Here is a 19,188-nt window from a genome sequence, read left to right on the forward strand (position 1 = left end):
TCCCATATCTTCCTCTCCCTTTCTCCTTCCTTCCTCTTTTCCCCTTCTTCTCTCTTTCTCCTTTACCCCCTCCGCCCTCCACTTGTCCTCTCTATAAGGATAGCCATACTACTTTTCAAACCATACTACTTTGAAACCACAAGAGTAGAAGTTGCCAGGTGTTCTTAAGACTGAGGCCTGGAACTGTCACTCATCAGTTTCACTCTATTGCTGTGCACATGTGACTATGTTGTTAGTCATAGGCCAGCCCAGATTCTAGGACAGAGGACTACAGGAGGCTCTGAGTAGCACTGGGAGTTGTGTTTCCTGGTTCATTGGGGGCCACTAATATAACAGATTACTAAATCATATACTTTTTCTGTTGAGAGTTTTCAAATAAGAATTTTTAAAAACATAACTATAAACTAGATTTGGTGGTACACACCTCTAATCCCAGGGACCCAGGGGGCTGAAGTAGGAGAATCACAAGTCTAAGGCCAGCCCAGACAACTTAGTGAGACCCTCAGCAACTTGTCCCAAAAAGGACTGGGGTTGTAGCTTAATGGTAAAGTTCCTCCTGAATTCAGTCCCCAATACTGGGGTTAAAAAAAAAAAAGTTAATATATATAAGTCTTAAGAGTAAACATAACAGGCTTAGGAGTTAATATTTGAGTCAAATTCAAATTCTTCAAATTCTCTGCCACTTCATTGACTTAGTGATAGGAGCAGATACGTTAGGCTGACTCCCATGTTACTCATCCATAGATTATTTCTATATAGAGTTGGTTTGTTTATTTATTTTTGATATTTGGAATTGAACCAGGGGGCACTTAACCACTGAGCCACATCCGCAGCCCTTTTAAATATCTTATTTAGAGATAGGGTCTTGCTGAGTTGCTAAGGGCCTTGCTAAATTGCTGAGGCTGACTTTGAACTCCCGATCCTACTGCCTCAGCCTCCCAAGTCACTGGGATTATAGGCCTGCACCACCACATCAGACTGTGAGAGGGTTTAAGTGAAACCATGTAAGTAAGTACCTGGCACACCGGGTGCTCAGCAAATGATACCTGCTGCTTTATTATCATTGCTGTTGTTATTAATGAGTGATATCTTTGTCAGTGCAAAGACAGATAACTAATGTTGTGCATTTCATATGAACTGAGAGAGACAGTATTTTGGTTAGATTCTTCAATTTCAGTTGACTGTGTTATATCTCCCCCCACCCTTTTCCCTTTTTCCCGTTTTGGTTCTGGGAAGAACCCAAGGCCTCACACATGCTAAGTGTATATTCTACCACTGATCCTCTACCCAAGCCCTTTACTTCATCTTTTATTTTTGATCATTACATTCTTGTTAGCTAATGTTTCTTCTTTTTTTTTTTGTACAGCTCTTTTATTTTTTTATTTTGAGACAGGGCCTTGCTAAGTTGCTTAAGTCCTCACTAACTTTGAACTTGTGATCCTCCTGCCAAGTTGCTGGAATTATAGGTGTACACCACCTCACCTGGCAGCTAATGGTTTCTAAAGAAAGTGTGTTAATATTACCCAGGTTTTAGTTTTTTATTGGTCGAGCAATTGAGAAAATACGTTCTTAGATTAAACCTGAAAAAATGTTCTTTCTTCTATAAAGTCATGCACATTCATGTTTTAGAGATGATAGCATAGATTTCACGTTATAAACCATTAAAACTTATTTGGTGAAATATAATATTATATTGACATAGCAATTGTATATTGCTGCTTAAGACTAGAGGTCTTTAAATCACTTTCTCCATAGATTTTATGACTTTTTGTTTATAAACTCTGAAGGAAAATATGTCAATTGTTTTTTTTTTTTTTTTTTTTTTTTTTTTTTTTTTTGGAGGATTGTATTCTCTAGGCCTTTGGTTAGCTAGTATTGATGAATGGCATTTTTTTGTGTGTTTATCATCCTGTTAAAACTGTAAAACAGTTACTTTGAAACTAGAGTCATCTTAAGTAGAAACTTTGTAAATATGTTTAATGGGTTTGTTACACTAGAGGTTTTAGTGGTAAATGAGTTCGGGTTATGTTTAATCAATATATACAATGTGTTATAGTTTCCCTTTTAGACCTTGACTTTTCTTTTGTTTGTTTTCTTCTTAAATCTACCTTGTTACAAGCTGTGAGAATTGTTTTTGCCCTAAATGATGTGGTAGCATTTCGGGCTGATGGTTGCCATACAATGCTTTATGTAGGGGCAAAAAATACATGTTGTAGGAAGAAGTGTTTGTAGCCAATATATAATTTACAGTTTTTCCTGAGAACTCATTAAAACAAGGTCTGTAAGTACCAAACAACTTGGTGTAGCAGAAAGAGAATGGTTCTTGGGAGTCAGACTGTTTGGGGGGCCCTATAGAGTTCGGTTGTAAACAATGCAGACTCATCAGAGTTGTGAAGATTTAAAGAGTTAACTGTGAACACAGTAGACCATTGATACCATGTCAAACATGAGGAAATTTATTTAGCAGTGAAGTTCCCATTTTTAAATTAGTTTCATAAAGCCAAGAAAATGAACTTGATTAAATGAGAATTTCTGCGAGAAGAGATAGATCCCAAATTAGTAGTATCAAGTTTGAAATGGCAAGGGACCAAATTTACAATCAGAGCACAAGAGGTGGGTTTAGAAATGGATTCTTCCTTTCATAGTTCTCTCGCTATTTGTGTTCACTTACTTCCTTTTTTTTTTTTCTGAGGTTCTGAAACAAAAACAAAACATAGTCAGGGTCTGCAACTGCTGAAGGAGCTTTTGAATTCTTTCTAAAGAGGAAATTGACTTTACCTAACCAGTGCACTTCCTGTGTGTGCTGTATCCGTTAGAGAGTGAAATAGAACCTTGGTATAGTGCTCAACTGCAGTGTTTCCTCTTGGTGGTGGGCTTTTGAAATGTTCTATAGTGTTCTGACATGCTGCCTTCATTTTTTCTGCCATCTGCACTGTGCATACAAATCACATGGGGCCTTGTTCAAAACACAGGTTCTGATTCGATACTTCTGGATAGAACCTGAGATCTTGCATTTCTAATAACATTCCAGGTGATATATCAAAATCACAAAGCCTTCTCTCTCCCTGGTTCTTTCAAAATGTTTCTTAAAACACCCATAATTGACTTCATTTTTATTCAACGTTTATTGTCACATGCTATGTAGATTGAGGCCTGATTCTCAAGGATCCCAGAGTTGAACAATGTACCAAAACAAATACATTTTGGGTTTATGGCCTTTTTTTCTTTCTTTCTTTCTTTTTTTTTTTTTTTTAATATATTGTATTTGGGTTTGTTTCATAGTTCTGTAGTTAACAATTAAACTTAGGATTTCTATATTTATTTTTGATATAAGAATTTCTTTTAGTTACTATACAAATATAATTATATTAATGTCAAAAGGAGAAAACAATTATTTGCATGATCTGCCCAGCACATGAAACTACTCCTTCTTTCTGTGTTTCAGTTCTTGGGCATGGGAATCTTTTGTTTTTACATGTTGTGAAATCACTTGAAAACAATATTCTCTTCTGCTTTTTTTTTTTTTTTTTCTTTTCTTTCCATTTTTGGTACCGGGGATTGAACTCATTGGTAACTTATCACTGAGCCATGTCGCTGGAACTTTTTTTTTTTTTAATATATATATTTTTTAGTTGTTGTTGGACCCAATATCCTTATTTTATTTATTTATTTCCATGTGGTGCTGAGGATCAAACCCAGTGCCTCACAAGTGCTAGGCAAGTGCTCTACCACTGAGCCACAACTCCAGACCCGCCCCCCTTTTGATACCAGGGATTGAACTCAGGGCCACTTAACAACCAACTGAGCCACATACCCAGCCCTTTTTTATATTTTATTTAGATGTAGGGTCTCATTAAGTTGCTTAGGTCTGCCCTAAGTTACTGAGGCTGGCTTTGAACTTGTGATCCTCCTGCCTCAGCTTCCCAAGCTGCTGGGATTACAGGCCTGCGCCATGACTCCTGGCATCCCCAGCCCCTTTTACATATTATTTTGATACAGGGTCTTTCTAAATATCTGAGGTTGGCATCAAACTTGTGATCCTGTCGCCTCAGCCCCCCAAGTCACACTGATTACTTGTGTCTTCTGCTTTTTATGTTTGCTATTAAGAGAGTGTAGAGAAAGCTTTCTAAATTTCTCTATTAACTGTTGAAATATTATCCTTTATCCATATTCTGATATGTTGTTTCTTGGTAGATTTTTCTTGTATTTCAAACTCTTTTTTAAAAAATATTTTTTAGGGGGTTGGGATTGTGGCTCAGCAGTAGAGAGCTCGTCTAGCACGTGCGAGGCCCTGGGTTCGATCTTCAGCACACATAAAAATAAATAAATAAAATAAAGATATTTTGCCCAACTACTTCTAAAAAATAAATATTAAAAAAAATATATTTTGGGGGGCTGGAGGTGTGGCTCAGTGGTAGAATGCTTGCCTGGCATGTGTGAGGCACTGGATTCAATCCTCAGCACCACATAAAAGTAAATAAAATAAAGGTATTGTGTCCATCTACAACTAAAAATTTAAAAAAAAAAATATATATATATATATTAGTTGTAGATAGACACAACACCCTCACTTATTTATCTTTATGTGGTGCTGAAGATTGAACCCAGGGTCCCACACACCCTGGGCAAGTACTCCACCACTAAGTCACAACCCCAGCCTATATTTCAGACTCTTGCTAAGAAAAAATTAGCAAAAGGGTTAGGGGGTAGTAAACACAATATTATATGAGACTGGTATAATAATATTTGCAAAGAAGAGTATATATTTCCTTATTTATTTATTATGTTTGCAGTGCTGGGGGTAGAACTCAGGCACCTGTATATACTATGCAAGCGTTCTACCATTGAGCCATATCTCAGCTTATGTGTTTGTTTTAATTTAACTGAGTTAGAATTGCTCTAAGGAGAAAAAATGGGTTGTGTGTTATCTGAATTGTGTTTCTTTAAAAACAAAACAGTACCTCACTCTTACATTGCTGGTGGCACTGTAAATTGGTGTAACCACTCTGGAAAGCAGTATGGCAATTACTCAGAAAACTTGGAATGGAACCACCTTTTGACCCAACTATCCCACTCCTTGGTCTACACCCAAAGGACTTTAAATCAGCATACTATAGTGATGCAGTCACATCAATGTTTATAGCAGCCCAATTCACAATAGCTAAATTGTGGAACCAATCCAGATGCCCTTCAATAGATGAATGGATAAAGAAACTGTGATATACTCATGCACACACACAATGGAATATTACTCAGCATTAAAAGAGTATAAAATTATGACATTTGCAGGTAAATGGATGGAGTTTAGAGAATATCATGCTAAGCGAAGTAAGCCAATATCCCCAAACCAAAGGCCAAATGTTCTCTCTGATAAGTGGATGCTGATCCATATGGGGGGAGGGGGCATGTGAAGAATAGAGGAACTTTGAATTGGGCAAAGGGGAGAGATGGGAGAGGGCATGGGGGTAGTAAAGATGATAGTATGAGAAGGACATAATTACCCTAGGTACATGTATGATTGCACAAATGATGCAACTCTACATTGTGTACAAACAGAGAAATGAAAAGTTGTGCTCCATTTGTGTACAGTGAAACGAAATGCATTCTGCTTCATGTGTAACTAATTAGAACAAATAAAAAAATTAAAAATAAAAACGGTTTTGTTTGTTTCAGTACTAGGGGTTAAACCAAGGGGTGCATTACCACTGAGATATACTCCCAGCCTTTTTTTTTTTTTTCTAATACTGAGGATTGACCCCAGGGGCACTTAACCACTGAGCCTCATCGTCAGCCCTTTTATTTTTCATTTTTTTAAAATTGTGTATAGACTCAATGCCTTTATTTGTTTTTATGTGGTGCTAGGATCAAACTAGTGCCTCACACTTGTGAGGCAAGTGCTCTACCACTGAGCCACAACCCCAGCCCCTTTATTTTTCATTTTGAGACAGGGTCTTGCTAAGTTGCTTAGAGCCTCACTAAAGTATGAGGCTGGCTTTGAACTTGCAATCCTCCTACCTCCTGAATAGCCTGGATTATTGGTGTGTGCACCATGCCTGGCCAACCTGTTTGTTTTCAAAATATGCATGAGATGTAACAAATTTTCTGTCATATCTTCTCAAACTGGGGTTCTAAATCTCAGCATTGTGGACTTAGGGCAGTGTTTCTTGAAGTGTGGCCAGCAGAATCTCAGGTATGCTTGTGAAAAATGAGAACTCCATCTATACACTCCTGTAGCTCTTCCTCTAAGCTTCTGGTTTGAGATGGAACCCGGCAATTTGAATTATAAGAAGCAGCCTACATGCAAAGAAAGTTTTATAATTACTACTCTGGCAAGCCATGATTTGGGTCTGAAGAATTTGTAAACTTAAATTGAATATTTTTTTAGGGTATAGATTATTCATTTTTTTAGGACATAGATTATTCATTTTTTCTGGGAAGAGAGTCTATAAACCTCTCATAACTCAAGAAGGATTAAGTCATTGTCCCAATTAGGCTACTTTGGACTATAATTTATAGTCCTGTGAACTATAAATCTTAGTTTTCTTTTAGCATAGCAAGTACATTTTATTCATGAGGTGATTTGTGTGTGTATGTTATGACTTCCTAACATACTGTTTTGTTGCTTCTATTAATTTGAATTTTAATCTCCTAATAATTAATTTTTGTACTGAAGTGTGATGTTCCCCAAAACTACATTGGGTAAATAATAATTCCTAACATTTATTTATTGAGAACCATAATGTGCTAGTTATTTTATGAAATGCAATACATAGATTATTTTAATCTTCATAGCAACTCCATGAAGTTATTGTTATTATATTCATTTGACAAATAAGAAATTTGAGGCATGGAGTACTTAATTAACTTAACCAAATTGACATAGTTTGTGAATAATGGAACCAAGAAATTGAATTCTTTCTGATGTGACTCAATTTTATGCAATTCTGCAAGTTTGCAAAAATGAATTATGTTTAGTTTAGGAATAATGGAAAGTGTGTGTGTGTGTGTGTGTGTGTGTATGATAGAATATTATTCAGCCTTTTAAAAGAAGAAAATGTTGTCGAGTGAAATAAGCCAGGTATATTTAAAAAAAAATACTACATGATTTCATTTATATGCGGTAACCAAAAAACCCAAATGCCTAAAACAGAATGGTTACCAGGGATGGGGTAGAAAGGGATAGTAAGATATTGGTCAAAGGGTACAAAATTTCAATTATATATGATAGTTTCTACAGATCTAATGTACAGGATGGGGATTATAGTTAATGATACTGTATTATACATTTGAAAATTGCTAAGAGATACCTTAAGTGTTCTCACCACATACAAAAAGGTAACCATGTGACAATATGGATATATTAATTAGCTTAATTGTAATATTAGTTGACTACATTATGTATATTAGAACATTACACTTTCTACCTTAAGCATATATATTTTTAACAAAAAATTTTAAAGAATAGAAGATGATAGTTATATGGTAACTTTATATAATTAAACTTTTTCTAGAAATTCAGATTTTGAATTTTTAAGTTGTTTCTTTTTCAGATCAAAGACAGTGCAACACAGACAAGGGATGTCCTCAAACAGCATTTTAATGATTTAAAAGGAACTCTTGGGAAGCTACTCGATGAACGATTGGTGACCCTTTTGCAAGAGGTAGACACCATTGAACAGGAGACCATTAAACCACTAGATGACTGCCAAAAGCTCATCGAACATGGAGTTAACACTGCAGAGGACTTAGTTCGAGAAGGTGAGAGTCCAGGAAGCCTATTAAATATGGTTCATTGAGATTGATGTTTGGCTGATTTCTTAGGATACCAGAAGGCTTCTTGTCATCTGTGTGGTGCTTGGGATGTTTCTACCTTGACAGCTTATAATATAGGATTAAAGATATGCTGTGGGCATTCCAGGGTACATGTAATTGAGGTATTTGAAACAAGAAGGAGTGAATGATTTGTCTCAAATAGTTCTATGGTAATAATATCTGTTTCATTTTTAACACAATTTTAAGGTTATTTTGAATCTGTTCAAATATTTTTCAAGGATCATAGAATTTAAATCTAAATTAAAAGGGCTAATTTAAGTTTAAATATGATTGATGTTGACTCATGAAATTGAGTTGTTATATTTCTGTCTTCAGCCAGTATTTTAAAGTCATGCCCAGATCTTGTCCTCTTGTCTTCTTTCCTTCATGTTGACTTCCCTGCCTTCAACATAGGTCTTTGTCAAGTGTTTCCTTTCTTTTCTTTTAAAAAAAAACCTGGGGATTGAACCTTCAGCCCCAGTTCTTTTTTAATTTTTATTTTGAGAGAAGGTCTCACTAAGTTGCTGAAGCTTAGCCTTTAACTTGTGAGACTTCTGCCTCAGCTTCCTGACTCAGATGGATTACAGGTGTGTGCCACCCTGCCCAGCTCTTTGTCAGGTACATTAAATGTTCTTTGGGGTTCACAGCCCAGTGGGAGAGATATACATGCCTAGAGAGATGGAAGAACTCACTGGAACATGGAGGAGGAATGCTTCAGTCTCTCTGGAAAAGTAGAGGGTAGATTTTTGCAGGAGGAGTTCCACAGAGGCTGGAAGAAAGTCATCAAGTAGACAAGGAAAAACAGAGGGTAACCATGATTCCAAGTGGAAGTAATGTGTGGAGTGGAGTGAACGGCATATTCAAGGATTTATTGAAGTACTTTTTAAAATAACACTGTCTACAGTCTGGAGATTCGATGATAGGTGGTGAGACTGGAGGTAGAAAAGACTGATTAGAAAGTTACAGTTGTCCAGAGAAAAATGGAAAGATTGTCAAGTGAAGATGAGACAGGGCTGCTTTTAAAGAGGTTTTTGTTTTGGTTTGGTTTTGAGGTAGAACTGAGATTATCAATCAGCAGCTATTGATTTTTGGTGATTACCGAGATATAGATAGAGAGGAAAAGGGGAAAGCCAACCTAGTTTTGGATGATTGGGTGAGTGGTGGTGCTAAAGGGTGAGGGGAGGGTCTTAGTGAGTATTTAGGCATTTTTTTTTTTTTTTAGTTGTACACAATACCTTTATTTTGTTCATTTATTTTTATGTGGTGCTCAGGATCGAACCCAGGGCCTTGCACATGCTAGGCGAGCACTCTACCAGTGAGCCACAACCCCAGCCCCTAGGCATTTGGTTTGAAGTGAATTTGAGGTACTTAACATGAAAATGTGGGTATAATGCTTAGGAGAGAGATCATGCTGGAGATGTCAATGTGGTGTTGATTGCATATAGATCAAATCTGAATATGTGGGAATAAGTAAAATCATCATATCATGAGAAAAATAAGTGACAGAGGGTAGAACATTAAGGGATGCCAGCATTTAAAGGACAGTTGGGATAAAGAAGCCTCTGAAGGAGACTAAACTCTTTCACAGAGTGAGCGCTATGAGTGGCATAAGATAAAAAGTCTAGATAGCTCATAAGCTTGGAACTAAAAGTTAATCGCTTTTGTCCCACTTAGAATGTGGCACTACTGTTATCTTTACATGCTAATAATAGTTTTCTCTTTTCTTCAATGGGAAGTGTTTATTTTTCACTGACCTTAACAGTGCCTTTGAGAAAATTCTTTTCAGCAGGAACACAGGCTGTCTTTTCCCAGAGGCTTTGCATTTGGAAACAAACCCAGAAACAGGTCAGCACAGGTCAGGGTTATGCACCCATTGACCTGAAAACTAAGAAATGTTTTCATTTTAGAAAAAGTCCTTTGAGGCACGTAACATGTTTGTTGTAGCATTTGACACTTGAATTTTTTTTTTTTTTAAATTCTGCAGACATATTTTTCATGGGCTGGGGTTGTGGCTCAGTGGTACAGTGATTTCCTAGCACTTGAGAGACCCTGGGTTCAATCCTCAGCACCACATAAAAATAAAAAAAAAAGGTATTTTGTCCAACTACAACTAAAAAATAAATATTAAAAAAATATTTTTCACTTCAGACTCTTTCTTGACTCTTTCTCCCAAGGGATAAACACTTATTTATGGAATTTTGAGGATTTTGAGGCAGTATGCAATATCTCTGTTTTTCTTTTGGTCAAGGAGGTCAGATGGTCTCAAAGAACTCAAGTAATTCCAGGGTACTTTCAAATGGAAAAACATTCTGGCAGTGTCCTTCAGCTGTGGAACCATAATTTTCTTACCCTCTACATAGCTTTTTCTTTTTCTTTATTTTTAATATTTTTTCATTGTTGATGGACCTTTATTTTATTTATTTAAACGTGGTGCTGAGGATTGAACCCAGTGCCTCACACATGCTAGGCAAGCACTCTTCCACTGAGCTATAACCCCAGCCCCATAGCATTTCTTTTTTGTTGTTCTGTTGTGTGATTTCTGATCTGCTAAGATTCTCTAGGAGAGGTGGATAGAAGTTCCTGAGCCTGCTGCTTTGTGTAAAATTGATTGTCAAACCAATTTTGCTTTTTTAGAGCAGAATCACTAAGCTCTGCCAAAATGTTGCCATTTTCCCTTCTTGAGCTTACTAATAAAGCACTTCTTAAATAGTTTCTACTTTTACATATTAGGAATTTGACTATGGTGTCACTTAGGAGTTTTTTGCAAGAAAACTGGAAACCCAGGTAGATACTGGTTGTGTAGATTATACTAGTTGTGTGACCATTTTTCACTGTAATAGTTCTTTCTCTTGATTGTAGGTGAGATAGCCATTCTTGGTGGCATAGAAGAACAGAATGAGAAACTTTGGAGCTTTACCAAAAAGGCCTCACACATTCAGTTGGACAGGTAAAAGAGTTTTTGACTTTTTGACTTTTTTTTTTTTCTTTTTATGGCATTGAGGATTATTTTAAAGGCCTTACACATGCCAAGCAAGTTCTCTACAACTGGAACTACCACTTCAGACATTTTTCATTTTTAAAAATTTGAGACACGTTCTCACTAAATTTGGCCAGACTGGCTTTGAACTTGCCATCCTCCTGTCTTAACTTCTCTAGTAGCTGGGATTACAGATGTATGGTACTATGCTCAGCTGGATTTACTAATTTTGGGGGTGGGGGAGGTACCAGGGATTGAACTCAGGGGCACTCAACCACTGAGCTACATCCCCAGCCCTATTTTGTATTTTATTCAGAGACAGGTCTCATGGAGTTGCTTAGCACCTTGTTTTTGCTGAGGCTGGCTTTGAACTCACGATCCTCCTGCCTCAGTCTCCCAAGCAGCTAGGATTACAGGTGTGCACCACTGTGCCTAGCTAGACTGACTTTTAAACATTTAAACTATGTCTTCTTTTGCCCCCTGATTAAGGGGGATAGAGAATATAGTTTTCAAAGTGTCATTACTCATTATCAGTAGTATTAGCATCAAATAGTCGTGATTATAAATCTTTGGCATCATAATACTATAGATTTTTTTTTCAATTTCAGTGGAGAAGAGAATTGTTGTGTTTGCTTTAGGTAGCATATACACTAAAGTTGGAATAATTCAGAGAATATTAGCATGAACTCTGTGGGGACAGGATTCTGAATATATCATTGAAATTGAAACATATTTTAGTAAAGCAGATCTTTTGGTATAAAATTGACAGTTGTGATCCTACCAGTTTTTGCCCCTGTTTATTTGAGAAGACAATTGTTATGTAATCTTTTTTTTTTTTTGGGGGGGGGGGGTTGAACTCAGGGCTTTATGAATGCAACCAGATGCTTTGCCTCTGAGCTACATCCCAGCCCTGTTATGTAATCTTTATGAAGACGAAAGGCCTTCCCCCACTGTCACAAGAATTATTTACTGAGGACTTCAGGACCCTTCTAGAATGTTGCTAATCTAAAATATTCTTTATATCTTTAACTTTATTCTATTTTTAATTTAAGTTAAAAGCCTCATAAACACATGAGCTTTGTTTCCTCAGCTTACCAGAAGTGCCTTTACTGGTTGATGTGCCTTGTTTATCTGCTCAGTTGGATGATTCAATTCTTAACATAGTGAAAGATCACATTTTTAAGCATGGAACAGTAGCATCTCGCCCACCAGTGCAGATAGAAGAACTAATAGAGAAACCTGGAGGCATCATAGTACGATGGTGTAAGGTATGTAATTCAGGAAATAGAAGTGGCCTCAACATTATAGGTTTAAGATTGGGGACACTAAAGTTCTTTCATTAAACTACCTTTAAATATTTTCTTATCTTTCCAAACAAAAGTCCCTTTTGCTTTACAATTAAGATGAAGTCACTGTGAACATAAAAGAGGGTGATTCTACAGTTTGAAATAAATAGTTTTGAAGGTACTTTTGTGTGTGTCTATGTGTGTTATTAGGGATGGAACCCAGGGCTTTATGCATTCTAGGCAAATGCTCTGCCCTTGGGCTCCATTACCAGCCCCTTGAAGATACTTTGAAAAATCTATTCCAACATTGTGTTTTGTTTGTTCTTTTTAGATATGTATGACAGTATAGTATATTTTGACATATTATATATACATGGAGTATAACTTATTCTAATTAGGATTCCATTCTTGTGGATGCACATGATGGTATGTTCTTATATCAACAAGGGAAGGTTATGTCTGATTCATGCTACTGCCAACATTGTGGGGGGTTTTGTTTTGTTTTGTATTTGTTTTTTGATAGCAGGGATTGAACTCGGGTGTTTTTTGTTTGTTTGTTTGTTTTGTTTTTTTTAAGAGAGAGTGGGAGAGAAAGAGAGAGAGAGAATTTTTTTAATATTTATTTTTTAGTTTCCGACGGACACAACATCTTTGTTTGTATGTGGTGCTGAGGATCGAACCCAGGCTGGACGCATGCCAGGCGAGCGCGCTACCGCTTGAGCCACATCCCCAGCCTAGAACCCAGGGGTCTTAACCACCAAGCCACATCTCCAGCCCTTTTGTTTACATTTTATTTAGAGGCAGGATCTTGCTGAGTTGTTTAGGGCCTCACTAAGTTGCTGAAGCTGGCTTTGAACTCTGATCCTCCTGCCTCAGCCTCCTGAGCTGCTGGGATTACAGGTGTGTGCCACCGTGCCAGCCAATATTGTTTCTTTCTTTTTTTAAAATATTTTTTAGTTGTATATGGACATGATACCTTTATTTTTATTTTCTTTTTAATAGCTCTACTTCTGAACCACAACCTCAGCCCTCTTTTTTTTCTTAATGTGGTGCTGAGGATCAAACCCAGTGTCTCACACCTGCTAGGCAAACGTTGTACCACTGAGCCACAACCCCAGCTCCCAACATTGTTTCTTAACATACATTTCTGCGGACTTAACTCTCAGTGAATTGAGAATTTCTTCCTTTTCTATTTATTAGAAAAGCCAGAAGATGACAGTGAATTTGACTCTCTTAATTTTTTTGTTCAGCATTGAACTAATAACCTTTGAAATAGGATTTCTCATTGGGCTCTGTGGTGCACTCCACCCAGTAGCTCGGGAGGCTGAAGGCAAGAGGATCTAGAGTTCAAAGCCAGCCTCAGCAAAAGGAAGGTGCTAAGCAACTCAGTGAAACCTTGTCTCTAAATAAAAAATACAAAATAGGGCTGGGGATGTGGCTCAGTGGTTAAGTGCCCTGAGTTCAATCCCACGTATCCCCCCCCCAAAAAAAAAAACAAGAAAAAAAGAAATAAGATTTTTTTTGAAAAAAAAAAAAAAAATATATATATATATATATATATATATGTATATATATGTATATATATGTATTTTTTTTAATTGTAGTTGGAAACAATATCTTTATTTTATTTTTATATGGTGCTGAGGATCGAACCCAGGGCCTTGCTCATGCTAGGCGAGCGCTCTACCCCTGAGCCATAACCCCAGCCCCCGAAATAAGACTTTTTTGGTACTGGGGATTGAATGATTAACCACTAAGGCCTGTCCCCAGCCCTTTTTATTTTATTTATTTTTGAGACAGGTTCTCCAAGTTACCTAGGGCCTCACTACATTGCCTAAGCTGGTTTTGAACTTTCAGTTCTCCTGCCTTAGCCTCCCTAGTTGCTGAGATTATAGGTGTGTTCCTTAAACTCTCAGCATTGCCCAGAATTTTGCATATTAAGTCATGTTGTGTGTTTGATTTAATCATATTTTAAATACAAACAACATCAAAATTAGCTATAGTATATAATATGTTAACTGTGAAGAAATACATCATTCAGAGGGGAATGCTTAGCTTCTGGAAGGTATTTTCTTAAATGGATTTTTTTTTTTATATTTATTTGTTTAGTTGTAATTGGACACAATACCTTTATTCCATTCATTTATTTTTATGTGGTGCTGAGGATCGAACCCAGGGCCCCGAGCACGCTAGGCAAGTGCTCTACCGCTGAGCCACAATCCCAGCCCCTTAAATGGATGTTTTTAAAAAGTTTTTTAGCTGTAGATGGACACAATACCTTTATTTTATTTAGTTAGTTTTATATGGTGTTAAGGATAGAACCCAGTGCCTCACATATGCTAGGCAAGTGCTCTACTGCTGAGCCACAACCCCAACCTTTTTTTTTTTTTCCTTTTTTTAAGAGTCTTAGTATGAAAGAAAGAAGTAGAGATGCTTTTGTTGGTACAAAAGAATTCTATTATTGCTCATATTCTCTACCACCACCACTATCACCAACAAAACAAAGAAACCCTGAGGAATCTTATTTTATTTTTATTATTTTGCTGGTCACTCTATGTAGGGTTATTTCCAGTTTCTGTTTTTTTGCTATAAGCATTCTTATTCATGTTTCCTTGCACAAAGGCATAAGGTTTTTTTCTGGTGTGTACCTAGCTGTAAAATGATGAGATCTTAAAAGTATTGGATTTATATGCTGTTAGGTAGTACCGGTCTTTTTAAAAAATGATTGCATGAGTTTAGCCTTCCATCATTGTATGAGAAAGTGTTCTTCAACATCTTCACCAGTACTTGGTATTGTCAGATTTTTTATTTTTGCCAAAATGGTATTAATTATGGTTTTTACATTACATTTCCATATTATGAATTGGTTTGAATATTTTTCTTTTCTTTTGGCTATTTACATTTACTTCTTCGTCTTCTTTTCTTCTCTCTCTTTTTTTTTTTTTTGGTATCAGGGATTGAGTCCAGGGGCACTTCATCATTGAGCTACTTCCCTAGCCCTTTTACTTTTCATTTTGAGACAGGGTCTTGTTAAGTTGATTAAGGATTAAGAACTTGCTAAATTGCTGAGGCTGTCCTTGAACTTGCAATCTTTCTACCTTAGCTTCAGAGCTGCTGGGACTATAGGCATGAGCCACTATGCCTGAATTGCGATTTATATTTCTTTTTTTTTTTGGTTGGGGGGAACATTGGAATTGAACCAAGAGCACTTAACCACTGAACCACATCCCCAGCACTTAAAAAAAAAAAAAATTTTTTTTTTTGTAGTTGTAGATGGACAGCATGCCTTTATTATTTTTATGTGGTGCTAAGGATTGAACCCAGTGCCTCACATGTGCTTGGCAAGCACTCTGTCACTGAGCTACAGCCCCAGCTGCCCCAGCACTTTTCATTTTTTATTTAGAGACAAGTTCTCAGTAGATTACTTACAGCCCTGCTAAGTTGCTGAAGCCAGCTTCGAAACCTGCAATCCTCCTGCCTCTGCCTCTCGAGCTGCTGGGATTATAGACATGTGCCACCATGCCTGGCTCTTGGCGATTTGTATTTTTTAATCTAACTTACTTATATCTTTTGCCTATTTTTTTCTATTGAGTGTCTTGTCTCCTATTTATTTTTAGGATTATACATTGTAAGTATTAATTCTTTATTATATGAGTGATGTATAGATCTTTCAGAATTATTCCTGAATTCTGAATGTTTTACTAAGGCATTATTATTTAGAAAAACATGCTGTTTCTTCAAGGAATCAGATTTTTTAAAATATCAGTCTGGTAAGTATGATAAACACTTCAGTCAATAAAGAAAAGAAAGGAACTAGTGATGACTTATTTCCTGTGGTCTTCCCTAGAATAGCCCATATCCAACCTATGGGTCTGTATGCTTGATCCAGAATGTCCCCATTCATTTCCTGGTTTTTACCTAACATAAAACCTTTCTTTTTAGGTGGATGACGACTTCACAGCCCAAGATTACAGGCTTCAGTTCCGTAAATGCTCTTCAAATCATTTTGAAGATGTTTATGTAGGTTCTGAAACTGAATTCATAGTATTGCACATAGACCCCAATGTTGATTATCAGTTCAGAGTCTGTGCCCGAGGAGACGGCCGACAGGAGTGGAGCCCGTGGAGCGTCCCCCAAATAGGTCATTCTACATTGGTGCCTCATGGTATGCGATACCGTCTCACCCCTAAGGCTTAACTGCATATAGAAACAGTTACATTCTGTGCTAAGGGCTACCTACTGACAACCTTTTTTCTTTTCTTTTTTTTTTTTTTTTAATGCTTTTATTTTTGAAATACATGACAGCAGAATGCATCACAATTCTTATTACACATATAGAACATAACTTTTCATATCTCTGTATATAAAGTATGTTCATACCAATTCATGTCTTCATACATATACTTTGGATAATGATGTCCATCACATCTGACAACCTTTTTTCTAAAGATAAATCCTGAAATGATGAGAAGAACATGAAACATCTTGTACTCAAATTACAGTTCTTTCATATAAATTTTGTTTTTATCAGTTCTTATCGAGGGATTTCAAAAATAATGCTAGACATATTCTTAGCATCACCTAAAATCAAAGATTGAATATATTGCATAGGACACAAAGTTTTTCAAACCTTCAATAAATATCTGGGCAGAGGCAATTTTCTTAAGTCTTAAGATTTGAAATTGGTCTCTCTTCTCTATTACTATTTCTATAGACATATTCTTTTTTCTCCTTTTTTTTTTTTCTTTTTTTGATAAAAGACAGGGTTTACTATATTGCCCAGACTGGCCTTGAACTCCTGGGCTTTACCAGTCATCCTGCCTCATCTGCCTGAGTAGCTGGAACCACAGGCATGTGCCACACACCTAGCCATCTACTCATTTATTAATTAGGTAGTTTTTTTTTCTTCTTCTTCTTCTTCTTCTTTTTCCCCTAGTACTGGGGATTGAACCCAGGGCCTCACCCATACTAGGCAAGTGCTCAACCACTGAGTTATACCCCAGCCCTTTTCATTTTGTTTTGACATAGGGTCTTGCTAAATTGTCCAGGCTGGCCTTGATGATTGCACTCCTCCTGCCTCGGCCTCCCAAGTAGCTGGGATTATAGGCAGGTGCTACTATGCCTGGCAGTGTTCTTTCTTTAATGTGGTGCTGGGCATTGAACCCAGGGCCTTGCTCATGCTAACCGTGCACTCTACCATTGAGCTACACTCCCAGGCCCTATTAATTAGTCAGGTTGGAATAAACTCGAACAGTTAGACTTTAACCATGATTTTTTTTTTTTTTTTTTTTGTACTGGGGATTGAACCCAGTACTACATCCCCAGTCCTTTTTATTTTTTAGTTTGAGACAGGGTCCTGCTAAGTTGCTGAGGCTGGCTTTGAGCTTGCAATCCTTCTGCCTCAGTGTTCCAAGTTGCTGGGATTGCAGGAGTGTGCTATCACACCAGATTTAAAACGTGATTTTTATTAGCTAGGAGATAACACTTAATTGATGCTGTACCAAAATTGTGTAGGAATGTACTAAAATCTTTCTGTAATTTGTAAGAGTACCGTGATACCCCATAACTGAAACCCTTTATCTTAGTAAATTTGGCCATGACCTCTGTAAGTAGTCATTTTTAATGTGTCTGTATTGAAGTTATCCTTGAATAGGAGTCTAATAATTTTCAATATCTTTGCTTTTAAAAAGAGTGGACAACTGGCTTTGAGGGATACAGTCTGAGCAGTCGAAGAAATATAGCACTCCGGAATGATTCTGAATCCTCAGGTGTTCTCTACTCCAGCGCTCCAACCTATATTTGTGGGCAGACATTAACATTCAGGCAAGTGGATATGAATATATCTGTCATAATCTGGGCACAGTGGCGTCCATCTGTAGTCCCAGCTACTTGGGAGGCTGGGACAAGAAGATTGCTTGAGACTATGAATTTGAGACCAGCCTGAGCAGCATAGCTAGATCCTGTCTAAAACATATTTTTTTAAAATGATAAAACATCTGTCATAACTTAAGTAACATATCAAAGTACACAGAACATGTATGAGCTTTAAATTAAAAATATCCTGAATTTATTTGTCATTCATAGGCAGTGTTACTTTGGGGAGGGTTCTTTATTTCTGTGTCAGTTTTCTCATCTGTATTCATAAAGTATTATGAAGATTAACTAATATGTGTATAAAAATGTGTGTAAAAACTCAACATGAGGGGTTGGGGTTGTGGCTCCATGGTAGAGCGCTCGCCTAGCATACATGAGGCACTGGGGATCCTCAGCACCGCATAAATGTAAAATAAAGGTATTGTGTCCTCCTAAAACTTAAAAATAAATATTAAAAATAAATAAAAAAAAAACAACCAAAAACCTCAACATGAGGGCTGGAGATATAGCTCAGTTGGTAGAGTATTTGCCTCGCATGTGCAAGGCCCTGGGTTCAATCCCCAGCACCACCAAAAAAAAAAAAAACAAAGAAATAATACCTCATAAGTCTCTCCACCACCTACCCCTCCCCCACCTTTGGTACTGGGAATTGAACCAAAGGTCACTTTACCACTGAGCTATATACCCAGATTTAGTTTTTATTTATTTATTTTTAAAGTGTTGGGTTTTTTTTTTAAAGTTATAGATGGACGCAATACCTTTATTTTATTTATTTATTTTTAAATAAATTTATTTTTAAATAAATAAATAAAATAAAGGTATTGCGTCCACCTACCACTGAGCCCCAACCCCAGCCCTTTATTATTTATTTTGAGACAGGGTTTTACCAAGGCTGGCCTCAAAATTGGGGTCCTCCTGCTTCAGCCTTCCAAATTGCTGGGATTATAGACAAGCACCTCCCCACCTGGCTTAAAAATCATTCTTAAGGCCTGGGGTTGTGGCTCAGTGGTAGAGTACTTGCCTAGCACACGTGAGGCCCTGGGTTCCATCCTCAGCACCACATAAAAATGAAGTTAAGATATTGTGTTCACCTACAACTAAAAAAAATAAATATTAAAAAAAAATCATTCTTAAAAATTCAGAGGCCAGGGCTGGGATTGTGGCTCAGTAGTAGAGCACTTGTCTAGCACATGTGAGGTGCTGGGTTTGATCCTCAGTACCACATAAAAATAAATAAAT

General features: G+C 36.9%; 1 protein-coding gene across 1 annotated transcript in view; it reads left to right on the forward strand.

Annotated features, from left to right (window-relative positions):
- Positions 1–19,188, forward strand: part of Crlf3 (cytokine receptor like factor 3) — a 40,491-nt gene that overhangs the window by 9,281 nt on the left and 12,022 nt on the right. The window contains exons 2-6 of the mRNA XM_046424025.2: positions 7,551–7,758; positions 10,672–10,759; positions 11,880–12,057; positions 16,018–16,240; positions 17,766–17,898. Of these exons, the coding sequence (XP_046279981.1) occupies positions 7,551–7,758; positions 10,672–10,759; positions 11,880–12,057; positions 16,018–16,240; positions 17,766–17,898 (830 nt within the window). The remainder of the gene's footprint in view (positions 1–7,550; positions 7,759–10,671; positions 10,760–11,879; positions 12,058–16,017; positions 16,241–17,765; positions 17,899–19,188) is intronic.

This window comes from Marmota monax, unplaced genomic scaffold (assembly GCF_021218885.2).
Source record: "Marmota monax isolate L192 unplaced genomic scaffold, Marmota_monax_Labrador192_F-V1.1 WCK01_AAM20220418_F8-fsc00296, whole genome shotgun sequence".
In the NCBI taxonomy this organism is placed as follows: domain Eukaryota; kingdom Metazoa; phylum Chordata; class Mammalia; order Rodentia; family Sciuridae; genus Marmota; species Marmota monax.